At 38.2% G+C, this 24306-nt stretch overlaps 2 protein-coding genes across 4 annotated transcripts in view; one reads left to right on the top strand and one right to left on the bottom strand.

The window, feature by feature from the left end:
• ACAD11 (acyl-CoA dehydrogenase family member 11) overlaps nt 1-9551 on the bottom strand; it is a 99450-nt gene extending 89899 nt beyond the window's left edge. The window contains exons 1-3 of one of the 2 annotated variants that reach the window (XM_078071736.1): nt 9071-9551; nt 3006-3105; nt 305-430 (exon numbers count right to left, since the gene is read on the bottom strand). In XM_078071736.1, coding sequence (XP_077927862.1) covers nt 305-430; nt 3006-3105; nt 9071-9219 — 375 coding nt within the window. In that variant the 5' untranslated portion in view covers nt 9220-9551. The other variant, XM_078071738.1, reaches the window with a different exon arrangement.
• A 106-nt stretch (nt 9552-9657) lies between these two features.
• Nucleotides 9658-23028, top strand: UBA5 (ubiquitin like modifier activating enzyme 5). Of its 2 annotated transcripts, none has more exons than XM_036084677.2 (12): nt 9658-10170; nt 11493-11538; nt 11651-11740; nt 15221-15330; nt 16551-16637; nt 17284-17368; nt 18315-18419; nt 18594-18721; nt 20415-20550; nt 20841-20916; nt 21057-21163; nt 21716-23028. In XM_036084677.2, the coding sequence occupies exons 1-12, from the start codon at nt 10010-10012 to the stop codon at nt 21797-21799; spliced, it is 1215 nt and encodes a 404-aa protein (XP_035940570.1). In that variant the 5' UTR covers nt 9658-10009; the 3' UTR covers nt 21800-23028. The 2 variants fall into 2 exon arrangements, with proteins under 2 accessions (XP_035940570.1, XP_035940569.1); XM_036084676.2 differs by having other exon boundaries at nt 11651-11800.
• Nucleotides 23029-24306: the final 1278 nt, after the last annotated feature.

Below are 24306 nucleotides of genomic sequence, written 5' to 3'. Positions count from 1 at the left end.
GATTTTCTGTTTGGAGTCATTTTCTTCCCCCCTACCATCTGGAGTGTTTGGTTATTGCCATTACATATAGCTCTTTATTGCCACCTAGAGGAAAATTTAAGAATACGCTAACGGGCCCTAGTTAACTAAATTTGTTCCTAGTCTATTTCATCCCTCCCACATTGCCTGTGCTCAAATTAAAACAAAAGTTTAAGCCCTTGCAACTAATTACCTAAATGCTAATTAATAAACTATCATTTATTAACATCTAATTTCATAATTAAAAATAAAAGTAACAATAAAGTGAGATTAAGTGTTAATTTACCTGCACATGGTCCATCAAGTAAAATTCTGTTCCAATGACAGAAGGATCACTGCAGTACAATAAAGGCTTGGGAACAGGGAATCCAACTGAAAACAAAGCTTTCTGGACTTTAAATTCTCTATCAATCTAAATAGGATGATAGATTATTAAAAATCAGAAACACAGAAATTTTTAAGTTTTTTTAAAATTTAGTTATTTTTTTTTAGTAATCTCTATACCCAACGTGGCACTCAAACTCATGACCCCAAGATCAACAGTTGTGTGCTCTTCCAACTGAGCCAGCCAGGTGCCCCAGAAACACAGACATACAATAACTATTTGTGAGCTTACATTAAGGCTAGAAATCAATTTTGAAACAGTAATCAACAAATGACCTAGAGGATAATAATTTCCTTAAAAGTAGTCTTAGTGCAATTATTACAATTATAATTAGCCAGCACTAAAAACCCCCTGATAATTAGGCTAAAGGATAGGCACATGCATGGGACTTAATCTTGGCTCTGTTAATATGAAGGCAACAGTTCTCGACCACAATATTTCAGATTATCATAAAAACATCTTTGTTCTCAGCAGTTCCCTGCTTGCTCATTGGCTTACTCTTGCTCACTCTTTCTTTCTCATATCTCCCAAGGGGGCTCAGGCAAGTCTCTATTCTACTGCTCTGGGCACAGTCAGCTACAGGGTGCTGGGCGAGAGCAGTAAGTGCTGGTAGAAGGGAAAAACCACTATCTCCTTCTGGAGATCAAAAGAGGTACTTGTTTCTAAAGCAGGGGTAGGGGAATCCTTCCTGGTACCCAAGGCTACCACGGAGCTCAGGATAACCATGGGGAAAGGAGGCAATGAGATGCAAGCTAGTACTGAAGCAGGAACCCAAATAAGATAAAAGGGCCTCCTCAACCAGGACAGATATATGGGCCTATCACTCAGGACCTGAGGACACACCTTATAGCAGAGCTGTGATGCTGACTCACCTGTTCCAGACTCAGTGGTGACTGATCACTTTCCTTTTTTTTTTTCCAAGATTTATTTATTTATTTTAGATGGGGGTAGGGGAGAGGCAGAGGGAGAGGGAGATTCTTAAGCAGACTCCTTGCTGAGCTCAGAGCACAGAACCCAACACAGGACTCGTCTCTGGGCTTGATCTCATGACCTGAGCTGAAACCAAGAGTCCGATGCTTAACCAACTGTGCACCACCCAGGAGCCCTGTGACTGATCACTTCTAAGGAGGAGAAACCATGCAGCTCACTTTGACAGCTGACAGCAGGGATAAAGCAGCAGTTAATAAAGATTAACTAGAGCAGGGACATGACTAAACGCATGACCAAGGTGAGAGAAGCCAGTGGAACCAAAGGTTATGAAAGAAGCGTCTGTAATCACCCTGATGCTGGGGGTGGGGTGGGTGGGGTAAGGACAAAGGGGTTAGGGAGTCATAAAGCAGATGGCAGTGTGAGAACATTGCTTTTTTCAGCGCGGACTTAGAAGAAAATGAAGGGAGTTGAAACCAACTAAGCCAGATCCTTGGGCTGAGAGCATTACGTTATTTTCTGATGTCTTCTGGTAGAAAGTTATCAAGAAGAGAGACAAAGAGAGTTGTTTATTGGGGCATAAATTTCTGGGCATAAGTGGGTATTCTCCTTCAGCCTTACCATGTTGACACTTAATAAAAGTTACCCAACTTTTTAAATCTTAAGCATCCAAGTTACTTCATATTTCTTGGATATGGAACCAAGAAAGCCAGAATCTGCATTTTTCCATTACTGTAATCTTAAGCCTATCCTTCAGTGGCCCTAACCCAGTCAGCTGGGCCTGGGAAATACCTATTATACATGGTTACAATACCCTAAATATGCACAGTGCTTTTACTGTTCTCTAGGATTTTGATTTCTGTTCTCTCCTGTTTTCATCTCTAAAATTCTACAGATAATAGCTATTTCCTGAAAACAGTCAATTTTTAACAAATCTTTTTAAATTCTCACAAAGCCTAATATTTAGAGAATACTATAAAATGATTATTCAAATATTTCTTATTAGCAAAATATCAGTGGGTTTGTCAGAGCAAATATATTAAGATAATTCAGTGAAAAAAAAAGATACTTCAGTGAGCAGATATTGTTATAAGATATAATTTTTAAAACACAATTAAAATATGTAACCAAAGTACAAACATCTATAAATGAGCAGCACTGAAAATATTCACTATATGACTGCATATCTAGCCAATTGTAAGGAAAGAATCAAATCCACATGAAGACTGGTTATTGCTCAAGGTTAATGACCTAGGGGCGCCTGAGTAGCTCAGTCGTTAAACATCTGCTTCGGCTCAGGTCATGATCCCAGGGTCCTGGGATCGAGCCCCGCATCAGGTTCCCTGCTCCGCTGGAGGCCTGCTTCTCTCTCTCCCACTCCCCCTGCTTGTGTTTCCTCTCTCGCTATGTCTCTCTCTGTCAAATAAAAAAATTAAAAAAAAATAAAATCTTTAAAAAAAAAAGATTAATGAACTAAAGACAGCCTCAGATTTTAACCTCAAGTTCTCTTTAAAAACAACAAGGGATACAATTCAAGTGAAATTTTTATCTAAGAAATAAAATACATTATTATTTAATAATCATGAGATGACTTTTAAAAGCAATTTAAATTATTTTTCTGTATATAAAAAGCATTTATTTGTCAACAAAGAATTATTGCGTTTGTATACCATACCTGATGTGCTTTAGGAAGAAGTGAACCAGGTGGTTTTTTTCTGAGTACATATGCTTGAAAGCCCTTCCGAAGATAAAAGGTTGGATTGGACTGTCCTGATCTAGATAAGAGTAGAGAAAAGGTCAATTACAAGGATATTTTCCCTCTTCCCCAAATCCTACCAAAATGTCAAAAGAAACACAAAATAAAAATAAATCAATTTCAGTGCTGGGAAACCAAGAGGGGTGCTACCAGCAGCTCAAAACATTGTTTTAGATGATATAAAGCAGATGATAACACAGTGGCAGGTGGACAATCTATAACCCACATAGGTAGAAGAGAGGACCTCACTCCCTGCCTGCAAATCATGAGTGTTATCAGAAGTATCCCTAGAACAATGTCTAAATCTAAGAAAAAAAAGGCTGGGAGAAGAGGTTGTATCAGTCAGAAAATTAATTAAAGGATGCTGGAATAACTGGGTTGGTGTCCCTTCATCTGCTGTTGGATATAACCCTCAAATGCTTCACCGAGGCTAGTACCCAAGTGCAGCTCTCCACAAGGGGAATTGTGGTAAGCAAGGTCCCAGGGTGGACACCTGGGCCAGGGAAGTACATTGCCCCAGGTAATGCACAGATACCAGGGCACTGGCTCTCCCTGCGAGGTGAGCAGAAATTCTCACATGAACTGAAACTACACTCTAGATACCAAAACTACTCAGTTTACACCTTCATTTACAATATGGCCAATTTAAGAATTACCCAGCTTTTGAAGACTCCAACAGCATGAAAGGAGGACTTAACTAAATAATGAAAAGAATCAATCCCTGATATGTGCTGCAACATGGATGGACTTTGAAACCCTGATGTTGAGTGAAAAAGGCCAGTCACAAAAGGTCACATATTATATGATTCCACTTCTCTGAAATGTTCCGAGAATGTAAATCCATAGTGACAGAAAGTGGATTAGTGGCTGCTAAGGGATGGGAGGAGGGGACAATTGGGAGGTAAGGGTTTTTTTGGGGAGTGATAGAAATGTTCTGGAATTAGATAGTGCTGCTCGTTGCACAACACTGTGAACATACTAAAATCCACTAAACTGTACACTTTAATTTTTATTTTTTTATTAAAGATTTTTATTTATTCATTTGAGAGAGACAGAGAGAGAGACAGTACAAGCAGGTGGAGCGGGAGGCAGAGGGAGAGGGAGAAGCAGGTTCCCTGCTGAACAGAGTCCACCGTGGAGCTTGATCCCAGGACCCCCCAGGATCATGACCTGAGACAAAGGCAGATGCTTAACCAACTGAGCTACCTGGGCCCCCCAAACTGTGCACTTTAAAATAATTCAAATTTTAAATTTTATGTAAGATAAATTTTATCTCAAAAAATCCCAATGTCACAATACTTCAATAGAAAAATAAATTTTAAAAGTATGTATTTCTTCCAAATCAAAACCTCAATGAGATACCTCACACCAGTCAGAATGGCTAAAATTAACAAGTCAGGAAACGGCAGATGTTGGCAGGGATGTGGAGAAAGGGGAACCCTCCTACACTTTTGGTGGGAATGCAAGCTGGTGCAACCACTCTGGAAAACAGTATGGAGGTTCCTCAAAAAGTTGAAAGTAGAGCTACCATACGATCCAGCAATTGGCACTCCTGGGTATTTACCCCAAAGATACAAATGTAGGGATCCAAAGGGGTACATGCACCCCGATGTTTATAGCAGCAATGTCCACAATAGCCAAACTGTGGAAAGAGCCAAGATGTCCATCGACAGATGAATGGATAAAGAAGATGTGGTATATATATACAATGGAATACTATGCAGCCATCAAAAGGAATGAGATCTTGCCATTTGAACGATGTAGATGGAACTGGAGGGTATTATGCTGAGTGAAATAAGTCAATTAGAGAAAGACATGTATCATATGACCTCACTAATATGAGGAATTCTTAATCTCAGGAAACAAACTGAGGGTTGCTGGAGTGGTGGGAGGGATGGGGTGGCTGGGTGATAGACATTGGGGAGGGTATGTGCTATGGTGAGTACTGTGAATTGTGCAAGACTGTTGAATCACAGATCTGTACCTCTGAAACAAATAATACAATATATGCTAAAAAAAAAAAAAAAGAAGATAGCAGGAGGGGAAGAATGAAGGGGGGGAAATTGGAGGGGGCGACGAACCATGAGAGGCGATGGACTCTGAAAAACAAACTGAGGGTTCTAGAGGGGAGGGGGGTGGGAGGATGGGTTAGCCTGGTGATGGGTATTAAAGAGGGCACGCTCTGCATGGAGCACTGGGTGTTATACACAAACAATGAATCATGGAACACTACATCAAAAACTAATGATGTGATGTATGGTGATTAACATAACAATAAATTTTTTTTTAAAAAGTATGTATTTCTGTTTTAAAAAAAATCTCACCAAACTAAAAGCTTCTCCCCTGTATACATATCTACCATGGTTCTAACAAAGACCCCCCCCCCCCCCCCGCAAATGCAGAAGCCCACCTTGGGAAGATCATCACCAACACTGTGAACAGAGTAATGGCTAAATTTAACCACTCTTAAGCATCAGGCCGCCATGTAGTCTAGAAACCACTGAGGGTATCAATACCATAAGAATCATCAATAGGCCAATAGCCATAATTATTGTTTAAGACGTAGACAAGAAACATGGTGCTGAAAGAAATATGTTGATCTATAACCAAAGAGGTGGCACCTTTGATTTGTCAAACCTTAATTAACAAAGATGGAATCTTGGCATTTAAGTGTGCAGTTAGGGAAACTCACTTGGTTGGAGAAGACTTTGATTAGACAATCAATCTCACAAAACCCTAACAGGCTACCCTCTGCACTGGTTCACTTGGAAGCATATGAAGTCAGGAAATACAGTATTCCAGCAGGGCAGCATCAGATGAGCTTCTATAGTGGAAGCATCCCAGGAATCCATGCAGGATTCTGGCATCTACTCTGTGGCCCCTGTGGCCCTTTGTTGACAGCTCAGGTTCTAAGAAATGAGACCACATAGGTGAGGATGGGTGCCAACTGTGCTCAGAAGCCTCGTGTTCCACAGGAGCCATGGCCTCTAGTAACAATCCTTTGGACACGGCTCCCAGCACCCCAACAAGGGACGTGAGCAGTTGCAAGAACTTGCTACACAAAGTATCCCACCAGATACTTAGAGTTTATTTCCAGGCCTACCAGTTCAGATACAGTTTATCAATTAAGTATTATTTCCACCAGAAGTAATGTTGCCTAGACACAAGGCTGACATGCCACCTTTACCAAGTTACCACAGTAACTGAGCTAGAAAGTTAACTTAATTTGTCCATAGAGAAGAAAAGGTTTTTTAACCCTTTCTTCACATCTTGCTAGAGAAGTCTCAGGCCCGTGAGCTCATCCTGGTGGGTGGTTTTAGCTGCATTTCCAAGCTTCAGAAACTTAGAAATTCCTACAGGATTTTTTTTTTTTTTTCAACAGAAAAAATTGGAAAAAAGCATCAATCCTGATAAGGGTGTTACTTATGTTTGCAGCTATGTAGGCAGCCATCTTGTCCCTTGTCTGGAGATAAATCTGAAAATATTCAGGATTCACTGCTCTTTGATATCATCCCTTTTCCTAGTAATGCTGAAATCACTACTTTGGTATTGAAACCACTGGTGAAGTCATGACTATTCTGGTTAAGTGCAATACACAGTTCATTCCAAGTGAATTTAGAACTTCACTATCTACTCTATGAAATTGAGTGAGCAATGATGAAAGATCACAACCAGTTTGGCAAGTTTGAACTCACAGATATCCTTCCTGTACCTTTAGATTTGTACAAACTGAAGTAACATTTGATACTGATGATAACAGCATCTCAAATGTATTTGCTCTAGATAAGAGATCAAGAAAAGAGAAGATTAAAAGACCAACGTCATGGTGTTTGAGCATGGCAAACATTGAGTACATGGTCCAAGAGGTTTAAAAGTACAAAGCTGGAGATGAGAAGCAGAGAGGTGAAATATCCCTTACATACATGCTCTGATCCTAAGTATTCAACAGTAGGGCCATGGTGGAAGATGAGACACATCAAAGCAGAAATAAAGATGACGCCAAACAGAAGATTCTTGGCAGGTACATTGGAATCATCAAATGGCTGGCGAAGAATCAGATTACTGAGAAGGAAGAATTTAACATTAGCAGAAAGAGCTGGAGATATCCTTCCTCTGTATCCCTGGAACTTTTTGTCTTTCAGCATAATCACATACAGCATCACTCTCTTCTCTGAATGGACCCTTCATCTCCTTGCTCTAACTAAAACTTGAGTGTTCCATGAGGACCCTGTTTCCCTTGTAGGCCTCTACAGTGGTAGATTTTTTCCCCTCACATCACTCATCTAGTAGGCCTGGAGATGGAGTCTATGTCCCTCCTGATACTCATTGCCCCTTGCAAACTCTTTGCCTTCTTCCTGCCTAAACCCATTACCCAGCTTTGAATTCATGTTATGACACTACCACACTCCACCCTTTCTTGTTGAAATCAACTACTCTCTCTGTTGCAATCACTCTCCCCATTGCCTATTGACTCACTATTGCTCTTATTTACACTACTCCTATCTTCATTATTTCAAAATCCACTCAGATGTTCATTCTAACACTCAGGCCTGTCAGTCCCTTGAATTCTTCTACTCTAGTGATATTTTCCATTACAGTACTTCAGTCACTCACTCTAGGGGACACATCTTAAACATTAACAACTCAAGCACTGCATAATCCTCCTTGTTAAGCATTTCTATTTCTGACCATAATCTAGTTTTCCACTCACTCCCACTGGTACACTGATTCCAACAATCCTTCAATCCTGGGATCTACCATCCATTGATCATTGTTTACCGTCCCTCAGCCTCCCGTTCCCCCACCACATCCTTTCTGAACTCGCTTACTTTTGATGGCCAATTACATAACTACCCTCTTGAATGCACCTTTAATACACTTGCCCCCTCTCCATGTTATTTGCTTGGCTTCCCCCATTCTGGTTTAAAACCAACTCTTTGCCTGCACTCACATAGCTGAATGTAGCTGGATAAAGAAATATCGTAACAGTACTATAGGCCGGTGGCATTTATCACTGGAATTTGTATTCCTTGACTACTGATTTATGTGAAAATAAAAATAGGGGTAAAGGAGATTGATCAGAGTTTTGTGGTATAGAATTAAAAGGCACCATGGGCCAATAGATAGTGGAGGCTTAAGCAGGTGGAATTAAAAACAGCTTAGGTTTCTAGCCTAGAAGTATTGTGTTGTAAACAATGTTTAAGATCTTTCACCTATTACTGCATCATTAATTATCAAAAGGAGCAGGTTCTTATTACAGATTAGGAAACTAGTTCTCAGGGAGTTTATGCAACATTTAAATTCCCAGTCATTAAGTGGCAGATGGAATTTCCTGAAAACCAAGATTGTTTCTATAGCTCTGTGTTTAGACCAAAGTACTATTTTTTGAATAAATTTTTAAAAATTTGTTTTCTATTATAAAACAGACCAGAGCCAGATTCGTGGTGGGCAATAATACTCTCAGGATCGTCATCCAGTTCCATTCCCTCACTTCAAAAAGAACTAAAGCCTAAAGTGGTGGTGTGATTTACTAAGTGGAAGATCTAATATTAGAATTCAGATTCCCCCAGCTAGTGCCATTAACTCAACCTCCGAGAATAGGGCCAATTAAACGGAATCACATCTGCTTCTCAGAAAAAAAGATCTAATGGTTACAGAACAAAAGTTGAAAGAAGACCTCTTTATATTCCACAGAGCTTCCAACCTTAATTGCCTCAGTGAATCCTCCAGGTACGTAATTGCATCCTTTAACAAAGATTCCTTCTTATAGTTGGAACCGTGAATGTTGTGGTGCTTCCATTATTGTCCTCGAACCGGAAATAACCAGAATGAAATGCAGGGGACCACTGGCGGCAGCTCCCAGCTGCAGAGTGCGTCATTGCAGGAAAAGAAGCTGGGACGAGGGAGACTGCGACCCCACCCAGGGCCAAATTAAGAAAAGCCCAATGCACAGATTTGTTTCTGCTGAAGACCGGCGTCGATACCTGTATTGGGTAACGGTCAGCTTGGCCTCGGGCTCGGCCCCAAAGCCGGGCAAGTGCTGGTTTAGATAGGCCTCTAGGGACCCGCTGTCGAACTTGTGCTGGGGCAACACTTCGCCCGAGTCGGGCTCAGGGGAAGCACCGGGCTCCATGGCTGCGGCTGCCGCCCGGAGACGCAGATTCCACAGGTCTTCGGCGCTGAGTCCCCTGGCGGCAGAGACTACCACTCCACAGCCAGGGGGCGAGGCCCTGACGCGTCGGGGCGGACAGGACCCAGCCGCTCCAGCCAATCACACTGCCCCGGAATCTGGTGACTTAGGCTCCAACTGGGATGTGCCAGAGGACCTCCGCGTTCTCGCATTTAAAAAATTTTCATTCAGTCTCACAGTCGGAGGCCGCAATCTTAAGGCAAAGCCATGTTAGTCGCTGCGAGCAATTAAGAACGAAAAGGCCCCTTGCACCCCAAATTTAATGCACCGGCAGCCGTAAGACCTATACAGGGTCCGGTTCAGAAAAGGGTCCGTCAGGACCTTGAGCCCAGGAATAAAAGATCCTGGTGTTTCTTCTAGCCGCCGGGCTGGAAAGGCAATATCGCAGGCCGCGGGCTTTGGACGCTAAGGACTCGCGGCCCTGCTGCGGCCTGGTCTCTTAGGACTGCGGCGAAGAAGGCAGCCAAGAAGGGCGTTTTGTTTTTGTTTTGCTTTTCCTGAGGGGGAGCGATGACTGCAACGTACCGGAAGCGGTACCGTGGGAGGCCCGCGGGAGCGGCCGCGACGTGTCGTCTGTGCGGCGCTGGGAGCACTTCCCCAAGGTTCTGGGCTGGGAAGGCGGCGGCTACGGGCCTCCTCACCTACCTCTGGCGGGGTCTGCAGGCCCAGCAGCGTGGGGCGGCGGCGGCGGCGGCGGCCGGGGCTGGGAGCGTTGGCCGCCGGGGTCCCAGCCATGGCCGAGTCCGTGGAGCGGCTGCAGCAGCGGGTGGAGCAGCTGGAGCGGGAACTGGCACAGGAGAGAAGTCGGCGAGCTGTGGGGCGCGGCGACGGAGGAGGCGGCCGGGTCCGCATCGAGAAGATGAGCCCGGAGGTGGTGGACTCCAACCCCTACAGGTGACCTGCGTTGCGGGTCGGAGGCGGGCTAGGGGGTGAGGTCAAGGTCTGCGAGTGGTCAGGAGTGAGGCGCTCCCTTCCTGTCAAGCTCAACACGGCCTCCCCGCCTTCCTCTTCTTGTGCTGGGGTCCTGCTCCCAAACGCGCAAGGCCAAGTCTTAGTAGTGGTGGAAAGGTAGTCTTCCTCTTAAAAAAATACACACCCACACCCACCAAAAGCCGAATGAATCAGCCATATGGTGCCGCTCCCCGGCCTGCTGAGGATACGCGTCCGGTTTCCCTCATGCCCCGTCCACGTCTCCCTCGTTCTGCGCAAAGCTGATAGTAATAACTTTCAGAAGATGACATTAAATGTAAAACCCACTAAGCATCAAACTTCGAGTTTCATAAAGGCTTCTCAGTATTTCAGAATTGGGGACTTGGGGAGAGCAGGATTAGCTGCTTTAAAGCTGTTCGACTTGACCAGTCCTGCCCGCTCCTGTCCTTTCAGCTGGCTGAGTATAGTGCAGTGGTTCTAAGAGTAAGGACTCTAGAGCCCGACCGATTGGATTCAAATCCTAGCTCTCAGTAGCTGAGCAACCATGGGAAATACTTGTGTATAGCAGGGACCAATGGTACCAGTGAAATCTTCAGATAATACCTAAAACTGAAAATCCAGAGGTAACAATGTTGGCGAGCTATATAGAGATTTGTTAGTAACAGTTGAAAATGAGAGGAAAAGGACGGTCGGGGCCAGAAGACTGCAGAATTTCCTAGCAAGCCTGGTAGAACTATTTGACTCTTTAAAGTGTAAACGAATGGGAATTTTATGTATATGTGTATAGGTTTAAATGTATATATTAAAAACTTTACAGTAACTAGGTAAAGTAGCTCTCTTAGGAGTCCTTGGCGTGCAGTAGGTCCTTACTAAAAGTAGACACCATCCATTATGGGTGGAGACAACGATGTTAAACATTAAATCTGGGTGTTAAATATGAAATATTTACATATGCTAAGAAAGCACAGAAATACGTTGAAATTTCACTTTGACCTATCTCATCTGTACACTTAACATTTAAGTCAATGGTTTTCAGTTGTGGCTGTCCATTAGCATATCTGAGGAGCATTTAAAAAAAAAAATCTTGTTGCACAGGCTACACCTGGAAGGGTATTCAGTGTTTTTAAAGCTGCCCAGGTGACTTAATTTCATCTGGTAAAAGCCAACTGAAAGATTTCTTTTAAAGCATTAATAGTGATTGAGTTCGTGTTTGTCTGTGATGATGTGTTTACCTGTATCATAATTAAAAGATTGTAAGCTTTAAAACATTTTTTCTTTGTTTTAAGCCGCCTGATGGCATTGAAACGAATGGGAATTGTAAGCGACTATGAGGTATGGTAAACCTTTCCAAGTTTTTGAAGATGGTTTCAGTAAATGAAAATAATTTCTGATGACGTTGTTGATGAAAAGTTAACCAACAAATATATAATTTTCCGTTTCACAGAAAATTCGAACCTTTGCTGTAGCAATAGTAGGTGTTGGTGGAGTTGGTAGTGTGACTGCCGAAATGCTGACAAGATGTGGCATTGGTAAGGTAAAAACATTTCTCTTTGCCTGTCATAATGGGAAACTACTCACTTCTGGAGTAAATCAGGTATAAATTAGGAATTTTTCTCATTATTAATGGTTTATTGATTTGTGGTGTCTTTATTCATATTGTTCTTTCTACCCACAGGAGTTAAGACACAACCCCACCCAAATGGAAGCTGATATTAACGCTAATAAAACAAGGAATATCTAAATTTTGTTCAGGAATTTTGTGTTTGGGATAATATATGTTACAATTTGGGCTTAAATGTTTTAGATATAGAAGCTTAGGAGAGAAGGCTGTTAAATTGATAGTGTGTGAAACACAGGCATCTAACAAATATTTTTTAAACATGCTTTATACAAGATGGACTAGAAAGCATGTACCTTTTTTTTTCAAAAAATAGTTGCCCTTTATTAACTTATTTAGAAATATTTTAAAAAATTTATTGTAGTTGACATACAGTATTAGTTTTGGGTTTGCAACACAGTGAGTGATTCAACAGTTCTATACATTACTCAGTGCTCATAAGTACAGTCACCACTTGTCACCATACAACATTATTGCAATATTGTTGACTATATTCCTTATGTTGTGCTCAGCCTTATAAAAAAAATAAAATCTTGCCATTTATGACAACATGGATGGTCCAGAGGGTATTATGCTAAGTGAAATAAGAGAAAGACAAATACTACATGATTTCAGTTATATGTGGGATCTAAAAAACAAAACAAATGAACAAATGAAAAACAGACTGTGAAGTACAGAAAACAAACTGGTGTTGCCAGAGGGGAGGTGGGTGGGAAAATGGGTGAGATAGGTGAAGAGGATTAAGAGATACAAACTTCTAGTTAGAAAATACCCTTCTTACTCTTAAAATTGAAATGGAGAATGCTCTAAGATTTTTTTTTTAATCTGTACTTTTTTTTTCACTTTTTTTTCTAAAATTGATTTAGGTTGTGGGTAGAAAGGAGAGAGAACTTTATACCAGTCTCAGATTTGTAAAGCTAAAGTCTGTGATGTTAGATTCCTAGTGGTGGAATACCAAAGCTTTCCACAATTGATTTCCCCCTCTTTTATTTGTCATTTTGACAAAGCAAGCATTTTTCCCCACAAAGTTTATCAGCTCTTTTTAATATCTTGGTCTGTCCCATGCCCCCAAATTCTTTTTTTTTTAAGATTTTATTTATTTGAGAGAGAGAGTGCATGCCCGTGCACGAGCAAGCTAGGGGGTGGGTGGGCGGGGAGGCAGACAAGCAGACTCTGCACTGAGCACCGAACCCAGTGTGGGGCTTGATCTCAGGAACCTGAGATCATGACCTGAGCTGAAATCAAGAGTCGGACACTTAATCGACTGAGCCACCTAGCCGCCCCCATCCCCCAAATTCTTAAAAGAAAGTGGTTTCAAAGTTGGCACTCATTTATCAGTATAGAAAAGGCAACACAAAAATACTAAAAATGTTTATTAACATGTTAAAGTCTTTTAAGAAGTTTACAAAAGCCAGCCAACAATTGCTTATAGTTGACATAAGAACCATGGCTGATTGACCTAGGATAGTAGAGATCATGGAGATTATGGGTCTCAGGTTTGAGTGTGCTTCAGAATCACTTGGAAGGCTTCTTAAAACATAGATTGCCAGACCCTACCCCGGTGGTTTTGATTCTTTAGGTTTCGAGTGGACCTAAGAATTTGAATTTGTATTAAATCCCCAGGTGATTCTGATGTTCTGGGGGGATTTTTTAAGAACTGCTGGATCCTTGCTACTCAGTTGGATGCCCCAAGTAGTAGCATCAGCATTACCTGGGAGCTTGTTAGAAATGAATACTCCCAGGCCCCACCCCCCAGGCATGCTGAATTAAGAATCTGTTTTACAAAACTCCAAATGATTCATATGCATATTAAAGTTGGGGCAGTGCCCCTATATTTCTGACAAGCTCCTGGTGATACTGATGCTGCTAGCCCAGGCCTCAGTTTGAGTAGCAGGGCTCTAGAACGGTGGTTATCAAATATTGCTGTAATTAGAATCACCTGGGAAGTTAAAAAAATTTTGATATCCAGAGTGGAATAGAATCAATCTTTGGGGATGGGACCCAGACATCAGTATTTTTTAAAACTCTCGTAGTGATTCCAGTGTGCATTCAAGTTTGTAACTTAAGGATCTGCATAGGTTAAGTTTCAAAACTCTTTTCATTATGTAAAACAGATAAAGAAGAAGCTAATTCATGGTTAAATAGGGAAGTGGAGCATTGGAGACTCAGCCTACTTTTTACCCCTTTTGCGGTGTCCTGGATCACCAGATCTAGATTAGCTGCATTATTTTACAGATGAAGATACAGGCCTAAAAAGAGAGTGACTTATCCACGATCAGAGCTAATTAGTGACAGAGCTACAACTCATATCTCTTATCCCCAAATTTGAGATTTCCTTAACTTATAAACCAGCTATGAGGCTGAAGACTCAAATTTAATACTTGGCCTGACCTAATAAATACTGTCTAATGAGCTGAAATAAGCTGTATTTTGTTTTGACTCAGAAAATTATCATAGAGGGCAGACAGGGGTGATGTATTTTCTAGCAAGATATAAAGGGTTACTTAGGTGTTGTTCTGTAGTTTGGGTTAATTTTGTTGTTAATAAGATCCCCCCTTCCTTTTTTTTTTTTTTTATAATTTTAGCTGTGCACAGGATGGTGCACCACAAGCCACAGCCCCCCTCAACCACTGCTGTAGCCTTTGCCTCTGTGCTCACCCTGCCCTGGCCTTTCCCCCCATTTTTGTTTTTATTTTTAAATCTGAGATGCTGAGAATTGTGTTATAAAGTTACAGAATTTTAGATGAAGGAAGGGACCTTGGAAATATTTGAGTGCAACCTGATAATTTCTTACTGGTAAGAAATGGGATCTTTAAAAAGGTGTATGTATGAGTGTGTGAGTGTGAGAAATGCTGTTATGCCTAAATATATAGAAGGAAACAACAATTAACTTACTGGTTAGTAATTCTGTTTGGGGTGAGCACATTTTAGCCATGAGTTAAGAATGGTGTCATAGTCACAAAAGGAGTCATGTTATACTATAATTTTAATTTATGACATTTGTTATTTTAAAATTTCACCTATCTAATGTGTTCTTGGCCTTTAGTAAAGGATTGGAATGAAATGGAATAAACATTGATTTCTCAGTGAATCATTTAGAGAGTCAGTAAGTGTTATGGTTCAGGTGCAGATGCTGGGTTGAGAATGGCTGAATTTGAATCCCATTTTCATATCTATTAGCTGAGTGACTTTGGGGTATGTACCATAGTTGTCTCATTTATACCTATATGAGCATTAAATGAGTTAATATATGGTACCTAGTATTTTAGAGTTAGCTAATATTATTACTGTCAAACTGTTAAACCCATCAAATGTGAAGTCCACTAATTTTTCTTTGTTATTTTTAGTTTATATTTTAGTATGTTTTTCATTAAAATACCACTGTTTTCATTTTAGTTGCTACTCTTTGACTATGACAAGGTGGAACTGGCCAATATGAATAGACTTTTCTTCCAGCCTCATCAAGCAGGATTAAGTAAAGTTCAAGCAGCTGAATATACTTTGAGGTAAATGGAATAACAGTTAAAGACTATATTTAGTGACACTTAGTTTGTGCATTTTGTATAAGTTAATGCATAAATTTGGGGCACCTGGGTGGCTCAGTTGGTTAAGCGACTGCCTTTGGCTCAGGTCATGATCCTGGAGTTCCAGGATTGAGTCTCGCATGGGGCTCCCTGCTCAGCAGGGAGTCTGCTTCTCCTTCTGACCCTCTCCCCTCTCGTGCTCTCTCTCTCTCTCAAATAAATAAATAAAATCTTAAAAAAAAGTTAATGTATAAATTTTTCTCCATAAAAATGCAGGTTTTATACAGATTGTCTTACCTCTTGGAACAGGGTTGGCAACCTTTTTCTGCATAGGGCTAGATAGTAAATATTTTAGGCTTTGAGGGCCAACTATGAAACTGCCCAGCTATGTAGTGGTAGTGCGAGAACAGCTGTAGGCAATAGAAAAATGAATGAGCATGGCAGTGCTTCAATAAAACTTTGTTTATGGACTCTGATGCTTAAATTCCATGTAATTTTAGCATGTTATGAAATACTGTTCTTTTCTTTTCTGCCACCATTTAAAAAAAGGAAAAACCATTCTTAGCTTGCAGACTTCATAAAAACAGGTGGTAGGTGGGGCACCTGGGTGGCTCAGTCGTTAAGCGTCTGCCTTCGGCTCGGGTCATGATCCCAGGGTCCTGGGATCGAGCCCCACATCGGGCTCCCTGCTTGGCGGGGGGCCTGCTTCTCCCTCTCCCACTCCCCCTGCTTGTGTTCCCTCTCTCGCTGTGTCTCTCTCTGTCAAATAAATAAATAAAAAATCTTAAAAAAAAAAAAACACTGTTTAAAAAAAAAACGGGTGGTAGGTCAGATTTGGCCCAAGGGCCATACTTTGCCAACCCTTACTAAGAAGTTTCTTTGTGGCCTCAAACATACTTGCACTGAATTAAATAAGGAACAAAGAAGCTCTTTTGTCAGGCTAGGCTGTAGCTCACAGAGGTGATAAAGGCTTAATTCTGAGAACATACATGGTAGGAACATTTGTGTAATCCTGCAGTCAACAGGTTTTGAATGTAGTCCTTGAAGTGGGTCAAAGGAAGTAGAAGAGGGCTTCGGATTTTCTTTGAATAGCTTGAATTCCATTTTTCTAACCTTTGTTGAATGATCTTTCTCAGCTTTTTCCTGCTTTCACTTAGTATTCCTACCAGTAGTTTAATAATCATTCCCTTTTTCCCTCTTAGGAACATTAATCCTGATGTTCTTTTTGAAGTACACAACTACAATATAACCACAGTAGAAAACTTTCAACATTTCATGGATAGAATAAGGTAAAATTTTATTTATGAATATTTTGCACGGTGTCCAGCTCAGTTAAACAAGTATTATTAATAATAAAATCTACTGATGTTTAACTCAGTGAGTTGGTAGATTCGATATGTTTTTAAAATAGTTAATTTTTGTGTGATCTTTATGTGTTAGGAGCTCAGTAAAAAGTAAATATTGTCCAAAAAACAGTAGTAACAACAATAAAAAAACCAAAAAACCTAAAACCCTGTAATTATAATGATAGAACAAGGGATCCTCAATTATAAGTTCTGTGTTCTAGATTATATTTCTATGTAAAATGGTTTTCTGCAGAGTTTTGTAACACCACTGAGATATTGAATTATATTCAGTTTTTATTACATTTACATTTGGAGTGAAACATGAATAAAAGTCTGAAAGCTGATAGGGAAATGGTAACTTTTGTGAATAGACTTTATACTTCTTGTGCCTTCTAGGCAAAGTAATGTAGTATCATTGATGTTCATATTAGTTACTTAATACATACTAGATCTTTAATATTAAATATTATGTCATAATTGTACTCATTTACTGAAAGAATAAATGTGTGCCTGAACAACTACAGTCTAATTAGAGTGTATTTTGTGCCCTGATTTTTTTTTTCCAAATAAATTTATTTTCTTTACCTAGTAATGGTGGATTAGAAGAGGGAAAACCTGTTGACCTAGTTCTTAGCTGTGTGGACAATTTTGAAGCTCGGATGACAATAAATACAGTAAGTATTCCTATTGTATAAGATGTTACACTCATGGATTTATCTATTTTCTTGTATAGTTCTGCATTTAAGAATAGTTCTGCATTTAAGACCTCATGTGTTTTGTTAATTTTTAATTATTTCTTACCCTACTTTTGAAATTTATTCTAATAGCTGTGGGATCTGTCTAGCCTTGCTGGTATGGCTTATGTTTCAGTATCCTATTCTCTCTTATGCCAATAGAGGAAACTATAAAATAGTAGATACTTCTGTTGTACAATTTTTAAAATAAATGACTACCTTAAAATGTCTTAACTCTATGTCAGCATTGGTTTTAACTTTTATTACTTTGAGTAAAGATATAAATATGTATAAATTGCCTACAAACCTGGTTTCTCAGAAATAAAAATCTTTGAATTGCTATGTTTTCAATTTTTCAGAAGATATTTTGCAGTTTATTGTTGCTGAAATTATTTTAGAAAAATGAATTTTTACTTTAATAGGAAATACAATAAGCCTCATGATTCAATTTAATTAAATAGATATTTATTGACTGCTTACTTAAATGCTGTCAGTTTACTTTTTTAAAAAAAAAAGATTTTATTTATATATTTGACAGAGAGACACAGCAAGAGAGGGAACACAAGCAGGAGGAGTGGGAGAGGGAGAAGCAGGCTTCCCATGGAGCAGGGAACCCGATGTGGGGCTCGATCCCAGGACCCTGGGATCATGACCTGAGCCGAAGGCAGACACTTAACAACCGAGCACCCAGGCGCCCCTGTCAGTTTACTTTTTAAATAGAGTGGCATTTGCCAAGGAATTCCACTATTCATAACTTTCCTCTTTTGAAAATTTTAAAAAACCCTTGGTAATCCATTTAGTTAAACTCCAATTTTTAATGAAAAGAACTTACAGTAAATTACTTCTTTTTATGTTCTTTCTTATGTTTTCACCTGTTTCTACCAAGGCTTGTAATGAACTTGGGCAAACGTGGATGGAGTCTGGGGTCAGTGAAAATGCAGTTTCAGGGCATATACAGCTCATAATTCCTGGAGAATCTGCTTGTTTTGCGGTATGTGTGATTCATTTTGGCTTTTTTTTTTCACTATTAAGTACTAGAGTTCCTAGGGGTATTGAAAATGTATTCAAAGAAAAAACAAACTTTGAGATGGAATACTATTTTGAGTATGTTATACTCTTTTCCTTTTGTTTTGAAATATATTTTCTTTCATTCTTTTTCATATAGTGTGCTCCACCACTTGTAGTTGCTGCAAATATTGATGAAAAGACTCTGAAACGAGAAGGTGTTTGTGCAGCCAGTCTTCCTACCACTATGGGAGTGGTTGCTGGGATCTTAGTACAAAATGTGTTAAAGTGAGTGAGGGCTAATTTTTCTGAGTAGTCTTGGTTGTTTTTGATAAAAATATATTTCATAAAGCATTTCAAATACTGGAATTACCAGCTAAGTATTTAGTTTTTTAAAAATCTAGTTTTAAATATAAATAAGTTTTAAAAATATGTATAATATATATGTACTTTTAATTTACATACATCTTAGTATAGCTAATTTAAATATAAGCATACATATTAATACACATATGTTACTCTGTATTTGGAATAGCTCATGTTAAATGGTACAGTGGTACTGGTGTATTTATATATGAAGTATTAACTAAATGATTTAAATCTCTGCAGTTTTGACCAAAGGGCATTAAATACACTTCTTTAATTCTTACTAAAAATATGAATGCGATTAAACATTAATGAGGATAATTATCTCTGCTATCCAAAAACAGATATGCAGCAACCACACCATCTAAACTATAGCAACAAAGATTTCTTTGCAGCTAAAATTAATGTCAAAGGGTTTTTGAAACAACTCACACTTTATTAAAAGCAGAACCCCTTTAGGTGTTCTCTATCTCAGGCCATTTTTTTTTTCTCATTTTACAACTTTAGTAAGCTTTGTTATGTTTCCTAACCCTCCAATGTAATAAGAACAAGTTGCAGCATGATATAGAGAGGGACCCTGATAGCAGAACCGTCAGCTACCAGCAAAAAAATTGTAAAAAGCATACATGAGAACTCTCAAGGCAACTGTCTAGGGCTAGTTCATATAAGAAAACTTCACAACCATACAAACTGTACAAACTTTAGTAGGCCCTATCTAAACAAAACGTTTTATAGTATGCTACAAAAAGGATGAGGGGGGGAAATCATGGTTATAAACTGTTCTCTTAAGGATGTGTCCTATTTAGCCAGCCCCTTATTGATGGACATTAAAACTACTTACAGATTTTTTTTTGCTTCTTTTAACAATGCTGCAGACAACATCTTGCATGATTCTTATAAATATGAATTTTTAGAAGTGGAATTTCTGAGTTTATGCAATATTTAACAGACAGTACTAAATTTCTCCTCCAAAAATATACATTTCTATCACAGTGTAGGAGTACCTGGTTCACCCACACTGGTTGATAACATTGGGTATCATCAGACTTTTTAATCTTTGTTAATATGATGGGTGAAAAAAATGGGTATCTCATTTTAATTTTCAGTTGTTTATGGAAAGGGGTGAGCACTTATATTTTTCTGTGAATTGTCTGCTTCATATCATTTGGTCAGTTTTTTGTCTTGTTATATATTAACATTCGTTGCAAATATTTTTCCTTTTGTTTGTATTTTGTATATGATTTTTTTCCTCTTATAAGCTTCTAAAAGGAATTAGATTTGACTGGTAGGGAGCATAAGGGAGCTTTATGGCACATGGAAATGTTCTGTTTTTGATCTGGTAGTGATTACATGGGTGAAGACTTTTGGAAAATTTCACTGAGCTATGTATTTAAGATTGTAAACTTTAAAGTAAGTTGTGTATAAAAACTTTTAAAGTAGTTAGATTTAGTACCATATCTCAGGGATTCTTCACATTTTAATTTGACATAAGTACTTAAGGTGCTGTTTTGTTACAAAAATCATTACGTACTTCAATACCGTTTTTTAAAAATTCAATTATTTCTAATACTTTTATGGCTTATTTATTTAAGTGTACTTTGATTTGTTTTTCTAGGTTTCTGTTAAATTTTGGTACTGTTAGTTTTTACCTTGGATATAATGCAATGCAGGATTTTTTTCCTACTATGTCCATGAAGCCAAATCCTCAGTGTGATGACAGAAATTGCAGGAAGCAGCAGGAAGAATATAAGGTATACATCAATCCATCAGAATGTATGAGAGGTCATATTATTTGGACAGTAATTTAAAACAGTTATTTAGATTTGGATACAAGATAAATGGATTCTGGATTTTTGAAAGTTTTTTTTATGGTATCTCTAAGGTGGAAATGTTAGTAAAAAATTCACCATGCTTCAAAAGTAAAAAAATCTCTCTGAAGTCCTTTCTTGCTTTTGGTAAAATAAAAAGCCTGTCTGAATTCTTGCTCAATGCTTCAGAGGCCTGAGAGTAAGAACACTTTGATACTGTTTGATTTCTACAGAAAAAGGTATCAGCACTGCCCAAACAGGAGGCTGCTCAAGAAGAGGAAGAGATAATACATGAAGACAATGAATGGGGTAGGAATTCTTTCATAAATTGAAATGGCAGTGTCAAATCTCTTATGGAAGGGAATATAATTATAATTATACAAATTTTGAGTAATTATTGCTTATTAAGTTCCTTGAAAACTGTTTTAAGATCAAATTTAACTCTACAGGTATTGAGTTGGTATCCGAGGTTTCAGAAGAGGAACTGAAAAATTCCTCAGGTCCGGTTCCTGACTTACCCGAAGGAATTACAGTGGCATACACAATTCCCAAAAAGGTACATCCAAAATCTGATTTACCATAAGTGAATGTTATATAAGAGAAAGTTTATTTATCTTCTTTCATCTTCATCCTATTTTATAATGCCAATGCAGTATTTACTGTTTTAGATATTTGACATTATATATAATGGCATTAAGACGTGTAAGAGAAGGTGTTCAGTGTTAATGTGGAAATAGGCATAGTGCCTTTTAAACTCTTTGAAACACAGACCTAAAATAGTGTTATTGACTCATGAATGGATCAGATAAAGTAGATTTTGATTAAATGAAAATAACATTTTTGTATATTGAGCATTTTAGCCATTAATACCATTTAAAAATACCACTGCAGTAGAGATCTCAAGAATATTGAAATTTCTGTCTTGTAAATCAAAAGATTGGTGGGGAAAGTAAAGGATTTTGTCTGTCCTAAAAATTAGAAGGCATATTTCTTAAAGTTTACTTTGTAAACTAGTTGAACATGGTTAAAACTTAGTGATTATATATTCCTAAGCATCACAAATTTTATATGGTTATTTTTTCACTATGTTTCCCTCATTTGTTGATAGCAAGAAGATTCTGTAGCTGAGGTAACTGTGGAAGATTCTGGTGAAAGCTTGGAAGACCTTATGGCCAAGATGAAGAATATGTAGATAATGGACTGACCTATATTTTATTTCCTGAGGTTAAGCCTATTCCCTTGCAATTAAAAAAATCATTTAAAAACTGACAGAACTTAGGGCAACATTAATTGATACATAATCTTCACAGAATTGTTACACTTCTTGAAAATAGTGTTGTTTGGAGCTTTTTCCCTTCAACTAAATCAGTAATTCCTAAAACTCATGTTTCATTCTAGTTAAGAAAACTTGAAAACTTAGCCACTGAAATGCTTTGGCCTTTTGGGAGGGGTGGGAAGAAAGGACCAATATGATCAATATGATGCTATATTTGTTTTCCTTCCAGTAATCCTTTGTGGTCTGTTGCCCAAGGCCATGGATAATAAAGTAGTATGTGGTTCTCAAATATAGGGAAAGGACAGGAGGTACATCCAATTGATTAGAGCTAGCAGGTATCTACTCATTGTATTTAGAATCTCTCTCTACAAGAAAACTGTCCACTATTATTAACTTGGCCAACAGTGAATTTAAAATAATCTATAAAATAAAAAATATCCTCTCAAATGTTACCTGACTAAATACAAGCTAAAATGTAGTCATTGGAAAAGTTTGTAAACCTGTGAATTCAAAACAAGACAAATGCAAATAAAGTAAGCTTTCTTCATGGATAAACAAATAAAGGTACTTTCAGGAAGTACAGATTATTATATTTCTGCCCTGACCAAGGAAAGAAGTCCTTGCATGTGTAGAACATATATCTGGAGTCACTGCACTTTATTGAGGAGTAAGGAATAAATTTAGTTTAAGATCATCTAGATTATACCCGTCAAATGGGCTACCTTCTGAGTACTTCATTTAATTTTGATTTTCTAGATAATTAGATAGTTGTCCTGTATTGGCATAAAAGAGACCTAAATTACGTCTGTAATGACTGACATATATTTACTCACTAGAAGAGTATCATTTACCCTGATCATGACCACTAAATTATAAACTGATAAACTGGTTTTCTCTAAAGTTGCATACAAATAATGAAAGCTTAAGAGAGCCTTAGTTAAATTCCCAGTGGTTTGGAGACCAATAAAAAATATGTACGTGTAACCATTATCAGTAGGATGTTAACTATGCTATGCTAATCTTCTGTTTTGATGATTTTTTTTACTTTGAAGGTATGAATGAATAAATTGTATCTCTAGGGAAGAAATGTTAGTACAAAATGAAAAATGCAATTTCCATTTGTAAAATAAAGTTCTAAAAACTGATTTCAGAAAGTCCCAAATATCAAATATGTTCAGTATATTTGCTTTGAGATCCTAGAATCATATAGTGATTCTTCTGTTTAGAGTAAGGTCAGGAAAGTAGGGGGATGGTAGCCTTGAAACTTATTTATGTTGCCCTGGTAGGTCATTTGCCATTAAAAAAGAAATAGTGAATTCATCTGTAAAGTAGTTTTTTCTAGTTACTCGAGATGTTTTGAACTTCAAAAAAGAAATGTAGTTTTTCTAAAAATAACCCCATTTTTTGGGAACATCTGGTATACTGATTTGGTAAGGCTTTGCTTATAATTTTTTTTTTTTTTTTTTTTTTAAGTAAGCTCCACATCCAGCGTGGAACCCAGCACGGGGCTTGAACTCACGACTACACTTTGCTTATAATTTAAAAATTGTATAGTTTGATGAAGTATAATAGCCAGAACTTACCTTTGTTCTGCTCTTAACATGGCATTGCACACTGCTGGTGTCTTATACTGTATCAACTATTACCTAAGTTATCTAATTTGTCTAATGTCTTCCATTAAAAAATAGTTGGATGATTTTACCAGAAAAAAATCTGGTAACAGGTATCTTTTGCTACCTGGAGTGCTCTCTTAACGTCTGTATGCCATAAAAACTTACATATATATAGTAGCCAATTATGAGAAATTAATCATCACCGAATTTTATAGTACTAAATAAATCTGTAGTGCTTGATCGTATTTTTAAACACTGTTGTTTCTAATGTGAAAGAAGGAAACACACTCACCAAATTGCCATAGCACAAAGGCTCTAAATTACAGTAAAACAATATGTTCAGCTTTAACCCCTTCCCCATTGTGAATGGGAAGTTAATTTATGTACCACTTAAATGTTTTATGTAGTGAAAAGAATATGCATCCTAGGTTTTCTCACATAAAAATACTCCTCAAATACCTACAAACACACTGATTAACACAAAATGGTAATAACCATTTAAGAATAAATATTAAGGAAGATTTAACCCTCCAATTGCAGTTTTTTCCCATATTTCTCTTTCTGCAAAGTATTAATGAAAATTAACTATAACTACCATTATCTGGTTCCTACCAATTCAGATGTAATTGAGTTGTCTGAAAGCTACCTTTTTCATCATGAAGGTGTGTATCAATGTGAACATATTTCTATTTGAGAACCTCAAATACAAAGAGATGTCTGTCCCAGCTTTTTTTTTTTTTTTTAAAGATTTTATTTATTAGAGAACACGAGTAGGGGTGAGGGGAAGAGGGAGAAGCGGACTCCCTGCTG

Source organism: Halichoerus grypus, chromosome 1, assembly GCF_964656455.1.
Source record: "Halichoerus grypus chromosome 1, mHalGry1.hap1.1, whole genome shotgun sequence".
In the NCBI taxonomy this organism is placed as follows: Eukaryota; Metazoa; Chordata; class Mammalia; order Carnivora; family Phocidae; genus Halichoerus; species Halichoerus grypus.
Note: the sequence above shows the minus strand (reverse complement) of the source record. Positions and strands in the feature narration are given on the sequence as shown.

What these genes read in the sequence shown, in the direction of transcription:
- UBA5 (XM_036084676.2), top strand. Translation starts at nt 10,010, where the DNA reads ATGGCCGAGTCCGTGGAGCGGCTGCAGCAGCGGGTGGAGCAGCTGGAG. An exon ending in CATTTCATGGATAGAATAAG is followed by an intron (nt 16,638 to 17,283) that starts GTAAAATTTTAT and finishes TTCTTTACCTAG; the next exon opens with TAATGGTGGATTAGAAGAGG. An exon ending in ACATGAAGACAATGAATGGG is followed by an intron (nt 20,917 to 21,056) that starts GTAGGAATTCTT and finishes TTAACTCTACAG; the next exon opens with GTATTGAGTTGGTATCCGAG.